This window comes from Hemiscyllium ocellatum, chromosome 50 (genome assembly GCF_020745735.1).
Source record: "Hemiscyllium ocellatum isolate sHemOce1 chromosome 50, sHemOce1.pat.X.cur, whole genome shotgun sequence".
Classification (NCBI taxonomy): domain Eukaryota; kingdom Metazoa; phylum Chordata; class Chondrichthyes; order Orectolobiformes; family Hemiscylliidae; genus Hemiscyllium; species Hemiscyllium ocellatum.
The window spans coordinates 9479500-9494968 of NC_083450.1; the positions used below are offsets into that span (position 1 = coordinate 9479500).

General features: G+C 55.6%; 1 protein-coding gene across 1 annotated transcript; it reads left to right on the forward strand.

Annotated features, from left to right (window-relative positions):
- Positions 1–941: 941 nt before the first annotated feature.
- On the forward strand, positions 942–12910 carry LOC132805547 (cellular retinoic acid-binding protein 2-like). Its single transcript, XM_060820658.1, has 4 exons — positions 942–996; positions 2928–3106; positions 4029–4145; positions 11496–12910. Exons 1-4 carry the CDS (start codon positions 942–944, stop codon positions 11544–11546), a joined length of 402 nt encoding a protein of 133 aa, XP_060676641.1. The 3' UTR covers positions 11547–12910.
- Positions 12911–15469: the final 2559 nt, after the last annotated feature.

Below are 15469 nucleotides of genomic sequence, written 5' to 3' on the forward strand. Positions count from 1 at the left end.
GCCAGTGTATACGAAGGGGCATATTTACAAATTGAGGGGTGATCGGTTTAAGACCAATGTCAGAGGCAGGGTCTTTACTCCCAGAGTAAGGGGGTGGACTGCCCTACCTGATAATGTAGTTAACCCCGCCACACTCGGGGGATTTAAACGATCCCTAGATCAGCACATGGATGGGGATGGGATGGTGGAGGGGGGTGAGCTTAGATGAGCGCACCGGTCGGCACAGTGTCGAGGGCCGAAGGGCCTGTTCTGTGCTGTATTGTTCTGTGGTCTAAGGTCTCAAGTGATGAGCATTTTTCCAAGGTTAAGTAATCACCAGGAAGTTCAGAAACCTTCAGCCCCTTACACATGCTCCACCGAGGGAGGGAGAGAGGGAGAGAGAGCTTGGAAAATGCAGCTGGGGAGAGAGGGATAGAAAGAGGGAGAACGACCGAGTAAAAGGGGGACAAAGGATTTTGACTGAGAGTGTCAGACAAGAACAGAAAAGGCAGAGGGATGGAGAGAAAGAGAAATCAATGTGGGGACAAGAGAGTTGAGGGACTGAGAGTGGGTGTGCCGAAATAAAGAGGTGGAGGGGCATGGTGGGTGCTTGGAAGTTTTGAGGGAGTGTGAAGGGGGCAGAGGAAGTGAGGGAACTGAAGAATTCGGGGATGGTGTAAGGGAGGGAGGCAGGAGGAGTCTCGGAGGGGCTGCACAAATTAGTTATACAGCACGGTCCGTTCTGACCAGATATCCCAACCCAACCTTGGTGGGGTCGACATTGAAAGACAGAGGGTACAAAAAACAGAGGGTACAATTCTAAAGGGGGGACGCAGGAGAAGGGGGAGCTGGGGTTATCTGTGCACAGCCCACTCAAGACGGTAGCACAGATAGAGAGAGCTGTTCATCAGGCAGGTAGTGCCCTCGGCTTTAGGGACAAGGGGTACGAGAGTGCGGAGGCGATGGTGACCCTGTACACGACACTTGTCAGACCTCAGCTGCGGGATGGTGTGTACAGTAAGGTGTTCCCCATTCCAGGATAGATGTGACCGATTCGGGGAGAGAGGGAGAATGAGAGAGAGGGAGAGAGAGAAACAGACAGAGAGAGAGAATGAGAGAGAGATAGAATGAGAGAGATAGAGAAAGAGACAGAGAAAGAGAATGAGAGAGAGAGAGAGAGAGAAAGAGAGACAGAGAAACAGAGAGAGAGAGAATGAATGTGTGTGAGAGAGAGAGAGAATGAATGAATGTGGGAGAGAGAGAGAGAGAATGAATGAGAGAGAGAGAATGATTGAGAGAGAGAGAGAGAATGAATGAATGAGAGAGTGAATGAGAGAGAGAGAGAGAGAGAGAGAGAAAATGACTGAGAGAGAGAGAGAATGACTGAGAGAGAGAGAAAATGAGAGAGAGAAAATAAGAGCGAGACAGAGACAGAGATACAGAATGAGAGAGAGAATGAGAGAGAGAGAGATAGAGAGAAAGAATGTGTGAGAGACAGAGAGAGAGAAAAAGAGAAAGAGAGACAGGCGGACAGAGAGAGAGAATGTGAGAGAGAGAGGGAGAGACAGAGAAAGAACGAGTGTGAGAGAGAGGGTGTGCAGAAGTGATTTACGAGCGGTTCCCGGAGTGCGTGCCCGATGAGGAGGGATTGGAGAAGGTTGGGCCCTATCCTCTCGGAGAGGAGGGAGCTCAGAGGGAGACCTGCTGGAGGTTATCCCGATCCGGAGGGGGCTGGGACGGAGGAGACAGGGAGAAGCCTTTCCCGCTCGTGAGGGAACGAGGAAGGGGGGGGTGTGGGTTTAAAGTGAGGTGAAGTGAGGGTGATGTGTTAAAACCCTTCCTCCCCCAGCGAGGAGGTGGGGGCTGGGACGTACTGCCTGGAGATGGGGGGGGAGGGGAGGCAGGGTCAACTGACCCATTCAGGAGGGGGGGCTGGAGGGGGATTTGGAGGGAGAGAGAACATACAGAGAGATAGGGGGCAGTAATAGCAGGAGGACAGACACTCAGTTCGAACACCCAAAGAGCTATCACAGGGACAATGGGCTCAATGGCCTCCATCTGGGCGGGAAGAAGACTGAGGAATATTGTCATGTTCTGGGACTGTCCCGTCAAAATACCACAAAGGGACTCGTACAGTCACAGAGATGTACAGCACGAAAACAAACCCTTCGGCCCATCCCGTCCATGCTGACCCAGATATCCCAACCCAATCTAGTCCCACCTGCCAGCACCCGGCCCATATCCCTCCAAACCCTTCCTATTCATCTCCCCATCCAGATGCCTCTTAAATGCTGTCATTGTCCCAGCCTCCACCACTTCCTCTGGCAGCTCATTCCATACACACACCACCCTCTGTGGGAAACAATTGCCCGTGGGGTGGCACGGTGACTCAGTGGTTAGCACCGCTCACACCACCAGGGACCCGGGTTCGATCCCAGCCTCAGGGGTGACTGTCTGTGTGGGGTTTGCACATTCTCTCCCCCGGGTCTGTGGGTTTCCTCCGGCTGCTCCAGTTCCCTCCCATAGTGCCCAGGGATGTGCAGGTTAGGGTGGATTGGCCGTGCTAAATTGTCCCATAGTGCCCAGGGATGTGCAGGTTAGGGTGGATTGGCCGTGCTAAATTGTCCCATAGTGCCCAGGGATGTGCAGGTTAGGGTGGATTGGCCATGCTAAATTGTCCCGTAGTGCATTCCTGTCCGGAGTTGTAAATGTCGACCCCGTTCCCCACTCACCCCTGTCGGTGAGGGAGGTGTGAGTGTGCACCATCTCGGGGGAGGGAGGGTGGGGGTTGGTTTTGGTGTTTCGGTTGGAGTGGGTGAGTTGTGTCGCTGCATGGTGACCCCCTCCCCCCCACCCCTCAGCACCCCTTGCCCTGCCTTTGCTGCTCTCTCTCTCTCTCACACTCACACCCTCTCTCCCCTCCCCCCCCCCCACCCCCCTCTCTGCAGATGTCAGCCTGTTTCTGCGGACGATCGCGGTCAACGCGGCCTCCAACCCCAGCGTGGAGATCCAGCAGGACGGGGAGAGCTTCTACATCCGCACGGCCACCCCGGTCAGGACCACCGAGATCCGCTTCCGGGTCGGGGAGGAGTTCGAGGAGCAGACCGTGGACGGGAGGCCGTGCAAGGTGAGGGGGAGGGGGGCCTGAGGGGCAATGGGAATCCCGGGGCAGTGGGCCCCATGATACCGGTCACTGTGGGCCCCATGACACTGGTCACTGTGGGCCCTGAGACCCCGGTCACTGTGGGCCCTGTGACACCGGTCACTGTGGGCCCTGAGACACCGGTCACTGTGGGCCCTGAGGCACCGGTCACTGTGGGCCCTGAGACACCGGTCACTGTGGGCCCTGAGACACCGGTTGCTATGGGCCCTGAGACACCGGTTGCCATGAGCCCTGAGACACCGGTTGCTATGGGCCCTGAGACACCGGTTGCTATGGGCCCTGAGACACCGGTTGCTATGGGCCCTGAGACACCGGTTGCCATGAGCCCTGAGACACCGGTTGCTATGGGCCCTGAGACACCGGTTGCTATGGGCCCTGAGACACCGGTCACTGTGGGCCCTGAGACACCGGTCACTGTGGGCCCTGAGACACCGGTCACTATGGGCCCTGAGACACCGGTCACTGTGGGCCCTGAGACACCGGTTGCTATGGGCCCTGAGACACCGGTTGCTATGGGCCCTGAGACACCGGTTGCTATGGGCCCTGAGACACCGGTTGCCATGAGCCCTGAGACACCGGTTGCTATGGGCCCTGAGACACCGGTTGCCATGAGCCCTGAGACACCGGTTGCTATGGGCCCTGAGACACCGGTTGCTATGGGCCCTGAGACACCGGTTGCTATGGGCCCCGCGATGTTTATTCCTGGCGTTTCCGAGCTATTGGTTGCCTGGGAAATGGGTAGGGGGCCCTGTGACCAAATGCTGTCGAGTCCTGGAGCTCTTGATGGGCTTTTCCCAGACAGAAGGACCGCTGACCTAGGATGGGGGGGTTCCACCCCAGGGGCTCTGACAGGAATCAATCCTGTTCCTTTCCTCCCTCCCTCCAGAGTCTGGCACGGTGGATTGCCGAGAACAAGATGGAGTGCGAGCAGACGTTACTGAAAGGAGAGGGCCCGAAAACCTCCTGGACCCGGGAACTCACCAGCAATGACGAGCTGATCCTCGTAAGAGCCTTATTTCGTATTAGCTCCACGGTGACCTGCCCTCGAAAGGCGTCCCCAGGAGAATGGTGCAGGAAGGTCTTGGCTTGGCGTCTGGAGGGTGGCCTCTCTCTCTCTTCACCAATCTTGGGTTGGGTCACGTGGGGCCCTGGCTCCGTTGTGAATGGGGAAGGGCCTGCTCAGTTAGGCTCCAGTCCTGGCTCTTCCCGCTCAGACAGAGAGAGAGAGAGAGTTCCCTGGAGCAGCCCAGAGACGAGGGGCTCCGCTGGACAGAGAGACGGCAGGAGAAGAGGCGACCCTTCCCCTCAGAGCAGGGGGAGATTGAATTGGGATGTTGAGGATCACAGCGGGAGGGGGTGGGGTGTGGGAAATTTGTTCCTAACGCAGGAAATTGTAACGGGCTGAAAATTCAATCACCGCTCTGCTCCCCCCGACCACCTCGCTGATAGAACAGCGCGGTACAGGCCCTTCGGCCCTCGATGCTGTCTGAAGCCCATCTACCCTCCACCAATTCCATTCTCCTCCATCTGCCTACCCTCTGACCATTTAAATACCCTTAAAGATGGCGCGTCCACTCCTGCAGTGCATTTGACACCCCTCCTACTCTCTGAGGAACGAAACTCTCCAATATCCATCACCCCTCAATTTAAAGCTATGTCCCCTTGTGCCAGCCATCACCATCTGAAGGAAACGCCTCTCCCTGTCCACCCTCTCGAACCCTCCGATTCTCTTAAATGTCTTCATTCGGTCACCTCGCAACCTTCTCTCGGATGAAACCAGCCTCGAATCTCTCGGCCTTTCCACGTCAGACCTTCCCTCCATCCGAGCACCTCACCTCCGAACCCTTTCCATGTCCTTCCCATAATGCAGTGACCGGACACAGTTCTCCGCACTTTCTGGATGCAAGCCTTCACCTCTGACCTGGGACAGTGTTCACCCCACACCCCCCCCCTTTCAATCAGAGGTGGGTGGGTGGGGAGGGAAGACCACCTCCTCTACATCCAACCTGCCCAGCCCTGTTAGCATTTTACTCGACCCACCAGACTCCCCCCTTCTCGTCCCCCCCCGTGAATACGTGGTCTGGCCGAATAAAACTCCTCGTGCGAGGAATCTTGCCTCCCTTGGCCGAGTGAACCTCTGCTCCACTCCCTCCATGAGAAAGTACACCCTCCCTTTAGTGAGGGAGCTCAATCCTGCACACAGTGTGTGGGTCTCACCAAGACCCTGTGCTCCTGTCCTCAAACTGTCCTCATAATGCGCGTCAACGGGACCAAGTAAATTTCCAGCCCAGGGAACAGGCCCTTCGGCCCTGCTAGCCCGAGCCTATCCAAATCCACTGTCTAAACCTGTCGCCCAATTCCTAAGCATCTGTATCCCTCTGCTCCCCACCTACTGTCCAGATGCATCTTAAATGAAGCTACTGTGCCAGTCTCTACCACCCCTGCTGGCAACCCACCACCCTCTGTGTGTGAAGGACTGGCCGCGTGGATCCCCCTTGAACGTTCCCCCTCTCGCCTTGAAAGCGTGACCTCTCGTTATTGAATCCTTCACCCTGGGGGGGAAAGAGCTGGTCTCTAACCACCCTGTCTATACCCTTCATGGTTTTGTACACCTCAATCATATCTGCCCCCCCCCAATCGCACTTTTTCTCATGAAAACCTACTCAACCTCTTCAGAGTTTGGGAGAAGATTTGTAGCTCGTTATTGTGGTTCTGTTCGCCGAGCCGGGAGTTTGTGTTGCAGACGTTTCGTCCCCTGTCTGGGTGACATCCTCAGTGTTTGAGAGCCTCCTGTGAAGCGCTTTTGTGATGTTCCCTCCAGCATTTGTGGTGGTTTGAATCTGCTGCTTCCGGTTGTCAGTTGCTGTCCGCTGTAGTGGTCGGTATATTGGGCCCAGGTCGATGTGCTTATTGATTGAATCTGTGGATGAGTGCCATGCCTCTAGGAATTCCCTGGCTGCTCACTGTTTGGCTTGTCCTATAATAATGGTGTTGTCCCAGTCGAACTCATGTTGCTCGTCATCTGAGTGTGTGGCTACTAGGGATAGCTGGTCGTGTCGTTTCGTGGCTAGTTGGTGTTCATGGATGCGGATTGTTAGCTATTGTCCTGTTTGTCCTAGATAGTGTTTTGTGCCAAAAATCCCATGCAAGGACTGCACAAAACACTATCTAGGACAAACAGGAAGGCAGCTAACAACCCGCATCCCTGAACACCAACTAGCCACGAAACGACACGACCAGCTATCCTTAGTAGCCACACACGCAGATGACGAGCAACATAAGTTCGACTGGGACAACACTACTATTATAGGACAAGCCAAACAGAGAACAGCCAGGGAATTCCTAGAGGCATGGCACTCATCCACAGATTCAATCAATAAGCACATCGACCTGGACCCAATATACCGGCCACTGCAACCGACAGCAACTGACAACCGGAAACAGCAGAGACAAACCACTACAAATGCCGGAGGGAACATCACAGAAGCGCTTCACAGGAGGCTCCCAAGCACTGAGGATGTCACCTAGACAGGGGACGAAACGTTTGCAACACAAACTCCCGGCTCGGCGAACAGAACCACAACAACTCAACCTCTGTCTTCATAGCCAGCACCTTCCATACCAGGCAACGTCCTCATAAACCTTCCCTGCGCCAAAGCGACCACATCCTTTTGGTAATCTGGCCACCAGGACTGTCAATGCAGCCGAACCAATGTCTTGTACAATGTGAACATGACCTGCCAGCTCTCATACCCAATACCCCGCCCAACGAAGGCAAGCAAACCATGTGCCATCGTGCCCACTCTACCCACCTGTGCAGCCCCCTTCAGAGTACAATGGACCTGAACTCCCAGATCCCTCTGCCCACCAACTTTTCCCAAGACCCTTCCATTTTCCGTGGAATCTATCTGAGCTCTATGCAGAGAATTTGTTGCTTCCTGCCACTAACTGGTGCACAGCGGCACCCAGAATACTTCCCATGCTTTCCCAATCCTTCGACATTTAAGTATTTCCCTGTCCTTGGACAATCTCACAACGTCGCACATTGTACGACAGCGACGGCGTTTGGGTCACACCCTGAAGCCTTCCTCAGCAGTCCCAGCCAATCGACTTGGAAACGGTTCACCACAGACTCCCTGCAGCGTGGAAACCGTCCATTCGGCCCATCAAGTCCACACCAAACTTCCAAAGAGCACCCTCCTGCCCTATCATCCCTCATTTCCCATCCACCCTAACCTGCACATCCCTGGGCACTACGGGACAATTTAGCATGGCCAATCCACCCTAACCTGCACATCCCTGGGCACTATGGGACAATTTAACATGGCCAATCCACCCTAACCTGCACATCCTTGGACTTGGGAGGAAACTGGAGCTCCCGGAGGATACCCACGCAGAACCGGGGGGGGAGGGGAGAATGTGCAAACTCCACACAGACAGTCGCCCTGAGGCTGGGATTGAACCCTGGTCTCTGGCGCCGTGAGGCAGCGGTGCTAACCACTGGGCCGTCTTTGATGTACACCGTGAATAGCTGGGGGGGGTCCAATCCCCTGAGGTCCCCTGCTTTGAAAGTGACCCATTTATTCCCGCGCTCTCTTGGCTGCCTGCCAATCAGCATCCTGACTAAGTCAGCATCTTCCCCCCCCTCCCCTCATACACTGCATGTACTTTGATCTTATACTCTAAGCTCCGATATTCCTAATCCATGGAATCTCCCTCACCCTATTCCACATGTTACATCCTCATGAAACTCCATTAGGTTTGTCAATTTCCCTTTCTAGAAAAGTCCATGGTGACCCTGTCTCTTGTATTGTCGAAATGTCCTATGGCCACGTGCGTTGTAATAATACCCTCGCCTCTCCCAGTTGGCTGACCAATCTGTCTTTTGTCTCCCCTAAACCCTCCTGATTTTATTTTTTTTAAATTTTATTTTATTTTATCAAACAAATTACAAAACAGTCTACTAAAAACATTTACAGCTGTACACAAGAGACAGCAATTTTACAAGGGAGAGGAGCAGCAAAACTAGGCCCCAAAGCCTACTGTTCAACCATATTCCAGGGAGATGAGGACACACCTCAAATCCCAGTTCCACATGTGACAGTGACAATGACATTAAACAATACGGTTACATACAGAAGTGCAGACAAAACAGACCCAGCAAGCCCCCGTCCCTCCCACCTTCCGACCACACTAAGGCAGCCCGCCCCCTACCCACCTTCCTGCTCTCCGTCCACCCCATGCCCCTTCCAGTTCTCGGTCCGCCCTGACACACCTCTCGACCAACCCTTCCTGTTTTTTATACCACTTTTTCCAATCCCCTGGAGCTGCTGGAAGATGACAACTCATTATTGGTATCACCAACTCCCTTGGTGTCCTGGCGTCTGGAGGGTCAGGCCCTGGGGATTTCCCACCTTCCAAATTCCCGAGAACGACCATTTCCAAAACCCAATTGTGACCTCCTTCCCAATTGACCCTCACGTTCTGTGCATTTCTGACAAATTACTTGTGTTTCTCTTCAGTGAAGACAGAACGAAGGTTAATACCCTTGCCAATTCCTCGTTCTGCATTCTCCGGTTTTCGGACTGCCTTCACTCATCCACACCTTAAACGAGAGTCGGAAATTTCACAATCTGCTTTCCCCCAACGGTTTCCTTTCACTGAGTTGGAAATTGCTCCCGATCCTCAGACTGCTGACTGTGTTTCAGGGACTTTATACAACCCCTGCTTGGGTTCACGATTACTACTGCCAGCCACAGCTGTGTTTGTGTAGCTGAGAAGAGGCAGACTGCTGGAGCTGTGTTTGTTGGTGAGAGGGGCTCCCGAACGCGGACACATGGCACGGGTCTTGACCGTCCATTCGTCCCACATCCCGCCTGCCTGCCCCATCTCAGCTCCCTGCCTCCGGAACTGCCAGATTCGATTGTTCCAAAGCACGTCCGGCTGCGTTCCCAAAGTCAACACCCCAGACACCTTAAAAACTCTATCCCTTATCCCTCCCTGTCACCCCTCTCCAGCCCCCTACAGCCCCTCCCTATCTCTGTCACCCCCTCCAGCCCCTACACCCCCTCGCTATCTCTGTCACACTCTCTAGCCCCTAACACCCCCTCCCTATCTCTGTCACCCCTCCAGCCCCCTACACTCCCTCCCTATCTCTGTCACCCCCTCCAGCCCCCTACACCCCCTCCCTATCTCAGTCACCCCCTCCCTATCTCTGTCACCCCCTCCAGCCCCCTACACCCCCTCCCTATCTCAGTCACCCCCTCCCTATCTCTGTCATCCACTCCAGCCCCCTACACCCCCTCCCTATCTCTATCACCCCCTCCAGCCCCCTACACCCCCCTCCCTATCTCTGTCACCCCCCTCCAGCCCCCTAACACCCCCTCCCTATCTCTGTCACCCCTCCAGCCCCCTACACTCCCTCCCTATCTTGGTCATCTCCTCCAGCCCCCTACACCCCCTCCCTATCTCTGTCACCCCCTCCAGCCCCTACACCCCCCTCCCTATCTCTGTCACCCCCTCCAGCCCCCTACACCCCCTCCCTATCTCTGTCACCCCCTCCAGCCCCTACACCCCCCTCCCTATCTTGGTCATCTCCTCCAGCCCCCTACACCCCCTCCCTATCTCGGTCACTTCCCACAACTTTCCAAGATCCCCGCCATCCTCCAATCCCAAACCTCTCGAGATTCCCAGACTCCCATCGTTCCGCCTGGTGACTGTGCTTTGGGGGTGGAGAGGGAGGGAGGTTAGAGGTGCAGAATTGTCTCCCTAAACCCCTCCACCTCTCCACCTCTCCACCTCTCCGTCTCTCTCTCTCTCTCTCTCTCTCTCTCTCTCTCTCTCCATCCCACTCTGATGAGCTAAGACGAGCATCTTGGACCAATCCTATTGGTCACCGATGCCCCCCCGAACCCTGGCGATGTCGGGGGTCGGGGGTCGGGGGGATGGGGGAGGCCGAATACTGCTTGGCCAGCCCTGCCGTGAGGGGATAGCTCCCACTGCGTGGATGGTTCCACATCAATGAAAGTCTCGCTCATGACCTGGGAGGGGGTTCTCTGCCTGAAAGGGTCATGGGACCATTTTCAACAAGTTGGGGAAGGGTGGGGTGGGTGGGGGGGAGATTATTGGAGAAATACTGGAAGGGGAACCATTCTCAGAGATTGGTTGGGGGGGGAGGGGAAGGAATTGGGTGGTGGGGGAGTGTGTGTGTGTGTGTGGAGGGGGGGAGGTTCTAATTGGAAAACTCTCTCAATGAGCCAGTCTTGGCGAGATGGGCCAAGCGGCCTATCTGAGGAGAGGAGCTGGGGAGGGGAAGGGTATGACGGTTTTCATATCAAGATCTGGGGGTTGCGGGGGGCGGGGGATGAGTTTGACGTCCAGGGGAAGGGGGGGCTGTATGGAGTGGGGGGTCGGAGGGGGGTGCAGAGTGTCCGAATGGGATGAGCCCACCACCCCCAACCCCGTGACAGGGGACCCTGAGGCGTCCATTCCTATTGCCTGATGGAATCCTCACACTCTCTCTCTCTCTCTCTCTCTCTCTCTCTCTCTCTGTCTCTGTCTCTCTCTCTGTCTCTCTCTCTGTGTCTCTCTCTCTGTGTCTCTCTCTCTGTCTCTCTCTGTCTCTCTCTGTGTCTCTGTCTCTCTCTGTCTCTCTCTGTCTCTGTCTCTCTCTCTCTCTCTCTCTGTCTCTCTCTGTCTCTGTCTCTCTCTCTGTCTCTCTCTCTGTGTCTCTCTCTCTGTCTCTCTCTCTTTCTCTCTGTCTCTTTCTCTCTATCTCTGTCTCTCTCTCTCTCTCTTTCTCTCTGTCTCTTTCTCTCTCTCTGTCTCTCTCTGTCTGTCTCTGTCTCTGTCTCTCTCCGTGTCTCTCTTTCTCTCACTCTGTCTCTGTCTCTCTCTCTCTCTCTGTCTCTCTATCTCTCTCTCTCTCTCTGTCTCTCTCTGTCTCTCTCTCTCTATCTCTCTCTCTCTGTCTCCCTCTCTCTGTCTCCCTCTCTCTCTGTCTCTCTCTCTCTCTCTCTCTATCTCTCTCTCTCTGTCTCCCTCTCTCTCTCTCTCTCTCTCTCTCTGTCTCTGTCTCGGTCTCTGTCTGTCTGTCTCTCTCTCTCTCTCTGTCTCTCTATCTCTCTCTCTCTGTCTCTGTCTCTCTCTCTCTCTCTCTCTCTCTCTGTCTCTGTCTCGGTCTCTGTCTGTCTGTCTCTCTCTCTCTCTCTGTCTCTCTATCTCTCTCTCTCTGTCTCTGTCTCTCTCTCTCTCTCTCCCTCTGTCTCTCTCTCTCTCTCTCTCTCTCCCTCTGTCTCTCTCTCTCTCTCTCTCTCTCCCTCTGTCTCACACTCTCTCTCTCTCTCTCTCGTAGACCATGACAGCCAACAACGTGGTGTGTACACGTCTTTACGTTCGGAAGTGATTCGGGAACCGGGCTCTGGAGTGGACAATAGAAAATACCAAACGCCGAGAGATTGCCCTGTCCTCACACCCCTCACCGTCGGAACTCCTTCGTAAACCGGCCCACTGGAGATCCGGGCACCCACCCCATCACCCCCCACACTTCCCAGAATGGACTCTTCCACTGTCTCCCCTTGCTGCCCCATCTCTATCTCTATCTCTGTCTCCCCCCGGGTGGGTTTGAGTGGAACAGACCAACACCCCTCCCCCCCATGCCCCCCCGGAATGTTACCCCACCCCCGCCCGGGGTTCCTGTTTGCCACTTTCTGGGATGGATGACCCCACCCGCTCCAATGGCTCCTCCCGGGGGGATGGATGGATGGATGGACCGTCCCGTTAGACGCCCCTCTCCCTCCGCGGTGGCCATTCCAGTTCCTGCCCTTCTCCCGGGATGAGTCTTCTCTCCTTTCCCCTCCTCAGCAGAGTGGACCCCCTCCCACGGTCCTCCCCTTCCCCTGTGATGGACTTTCCCCTTCCTCCCCCCCCTCCCAGACTGTCCACTTACCCCCCTCACTCCCAGGACAGACCCTCCAATTCCCCCTCACTCTCGGGACAGACCCTCCAATTCCCCCTCACTCCCAGGACAGACCCTCCAATTCCCCCTCACTCCCAGGACAGACCCTCCAATTCCCCCTCACTCCCAGGACAGACCCTCCAATTCCCCCTCACTCCCGGGACAGACCCTCCAATTCCCCCTCACTCTCGGGACAGACCCTCCAATTCCCCCTCTCTCCCAGGACAGACCCTCCAATTCCCCCTCACTCCTGGGACAGACCCTCCAATTCCCTCTCTGTCCCGGGACAGACCCTCCAATTCCCTCTCTGTCCCGGGACAGACCCTCCAATTCCCTCTCTCTCCCGGGACAGACCCTCCAATTCACTCTCTCTCCCAGGACAGACCCTCCAATTCCCTCTCTCCTAGGACAGACCCTCCGAATCCCCTCCCCTGCGGGGGGGGGGATCCCTCTCAATATCTCCTCACCCTTTCCCCAGGACACACCCTCCAAATTCACCCAGGAATCCTGTCAGCTCTGGGTGGTTCTCCGAGGGGAATGGGGAAGGGCTTTGGGCTGCTCTCAACGGTACCTTGCCCTCCCCCCCGGCCCCCCCCCCCCCCCCTCCCCACCACCCAAACACCCACTGCCTCTCCAGCGCTCAGGTCCAGACCCTGGTATTCCTCCCCTTCCCCTCCCACACAACGCCCTGACCCTCCCGTCCCCTCTCCTTAGCCCTAGCACGCGTCTCTCGCTCTCTGACCCTCTCGTCGTGTATTTTTTTCTCTCTCTCTGTAACTTGTGGAATAAACGGTGCACCAGGGTGGTCTCCTGTCATCGTGTGTGTGTGTGACCCTTAACCTTTTCACTTGAACCGCTTACCACCCACACCCCTCCCCCACCCACCCTGACCCTCGAGGGGGTTGGCGTTGCTGGGTTGAGTTGCGTGGCAACCGAGGGGGCCTCAACTGCGTTTCCAGGGAAGAAGGAACTCTCTTAACAACCACTGGAGCTTTCCACGCCCCTCCCCAACTCCCAAGGTGGATGGACCTTTCTTGGGTAGGCCGGGCTGTGGGCGTTGGTTACTAGGGAGCCCATCGAACGGATGTTTTCCGACCAGAGGTGGGCACAGCTAGTCACGTTGGCATTTCTTGACAATCCTTAATTGCCCCTTGTGCCAAGATTGGGGCTGGCTAGAGTCACGGGCCAGGGGGTAAGGATGGCAGATTTCGCTCCCCGCAACATCCCTCCCACCTGCCCCCCTCAGCGACCCCCCCCGATGGGAGTGTTTTAACCACAATCCATGATTTTTGCTGGCTTCCAAAAATTCGGGATCTGAAAGTGGAGTCGCAGGTAGATAGGATAGTGAAGGCGACGTTTGGTATGCTTTCCTTTATTGGTCAGAGTATTGAGTACAGGAGTTGGGAGGTCATGTTGCGGCTGTACAGGACATTGGTTAGGGCCACTGTTGGAATATCGCGTGCAATTCTGGTCTCCTTCCGATCGGAAAGATGTTGTGGAAGGGTTCAGAAAAGATTGACAAGGATGTTGGAGGGTCTGAGCTACAGGGAGAGGCTGAACAGGCCGGGGCTGTTTTCCCTGGAGCGTCAGAGGCTGGGGACGCCTTTATAGGGGTAAGCAAAATCATGAGGGGCATGGATAGGGTAGATAGACAAAGTCTTTTCCCTGGGAAGGGGGAGTCCAGAACTAGAGGTTTAGGGTGAGAGGAGGAAAGATATAAAAGGGACCTAAGGGGCAACTTTTTCCCCCAGAGGGTGGTACGTGTATGGAATGAGCTGCCAGAGGAAGTGGTGGAGGCTGGTACAATTGCAACATTTAAGAGCAATTTGGATGGGTATATGAATAGGAAGGGTTTGGGGGGATAGGGGCCGGGTGCTGGCAGGTGGGACTAGATTGGGTTGGGATATCGGGTCAGCATGGACAGGTTGGGCCGAAGGGTCTGTTTCCATGCTGTACATCTCTATGACTCTACGGTTCATTGAACGGAGGTCACCTGAGGGGAAACAGCGGGGATTGAACATGTGAGCATTCGCCCGGGGTGGGTGCCAAGTCCATCAGCAAGACTGCTAGGCCCCCCCCAGTCACCGAGGGACCGGGCCTAGTCACTTGGGGGTGACACGCGCAGGAAAGGGGGGTGATCATCAGGGCTGGGGGTGATGAGGAGGGTGTCAAATTGCCAACCACGGTGCCAGGGACCAGGGAGAGAAGGGTACAGCAGCGGGCAGAAGGAAAGAGAGGGTCAGGAGAGGGGGGGGAAATAGGTGCAGGGTGGGTTGGAGGGGGAGACGAGGCTTACACAGCAGGATCCCACAAGCCACCAGCCCCGAGAGCCACGCAGTGCGCCAACCAGGGCAAGCAGCAGAGACACGAGGGGAGCGGCCTAGCTGCGAGGCTTTTACTGAGGAGCGACGGAACTCATTCGACGAGGGGAGGGACGTGGGGAGTTCGAAGAGAACGCAAGTTTGGGTGAAGGGAAGGAAGGCTGGTTCCTGAGGCAGGTCCGGAAGGTGTGCAGGCTGTTTCAAAACATCACAGAATCACCCTGAGAGGATGGGAAACAGGCCCTTCGGCCCAACACATCCACCCTGACCCTCCGAAGATTAACTCACCCAAACCCATTTCCCAACCCCAATACTGAACATTTACCCCTCACTAACCCAACCCTAACCTGCACATCCCTGGGCACTATGGGACAATTTAGCATGGCCATTCCACCCTAACCTGCACATCCCTGGGCACTACGGAACAATTTAGCATGGCCAATCCACCCTAACCTGCACATCCCTGGGCACTATGGGACAATTTAGCATGGCCAATCCACCCTAACCTGCACATCCCTGGGCACTATGGGACAATTTAGCATGGCCAACCCACCCTAACCTGCACATCCCTGGGCACTATGGGACAATTTAGCATGGCCAATCCACCTTCACTTGCACATCGTTGGACTGTGAGAGGAAACTGGAGCACCCAGAGGCAACCCACACAGACCCGGGTCTCTGGGGGGAAGAATGTGCAAACTCCACACAGAGAGTCACCTGAAGCAGGTATCGAACCTGTGTCCCTGGCTCCGTGATACAGCGGCGCTAATCCAGGTTCAGTCCAGTTGACAATCGGGAAGCTACCCGCCCGAGGTTTGGGGAAGGTTATGTTGAGAACGCAGCCACTCTCGATGTGGGAGGAGACCATCACATCAGGGCCTAAGGTAAGGCTGAATCTTTCCCGACAGAGGGGCCATGCAGCTAACCCATTTCTCAGTCTCCTCCAGTGCTCCCCAGCGTCACAGATCCAACTCTTCGGCCAATGTGATTCATAGAATCCATAGAGATGTACAGCATGGAAACAGACCCTTCGGCCCAACCCGTCCATGC

What these genes read in the sequence shown, in the direction of transcription:
- LOC132805547 (XM_060820658.1), top strand. Translation starts at nt 942, where the DNA reads ATGGTGACCCTGTACACGACACTTGTCAGACCTCAGCTGCGGGATGGT. An exon ending in TGGACGGGAGGCCGTGCAAG is followed by an intron (nt 3,107 to 4,028) that starts GTGAGGGGGAGG and finishes CCCTCCCTCCAG; the next exon opens with AGTCTGGCACGGTGGATTGC. An exon ending in GCAATGACGAGCTGATCCTC is followed by an intron (nt 4,146 to 11,495) that starts GTAAGAGCCTTA and finishes TCTCTCTCGTAG; the next exon opens with ACCATGACAGCCAACAACGT.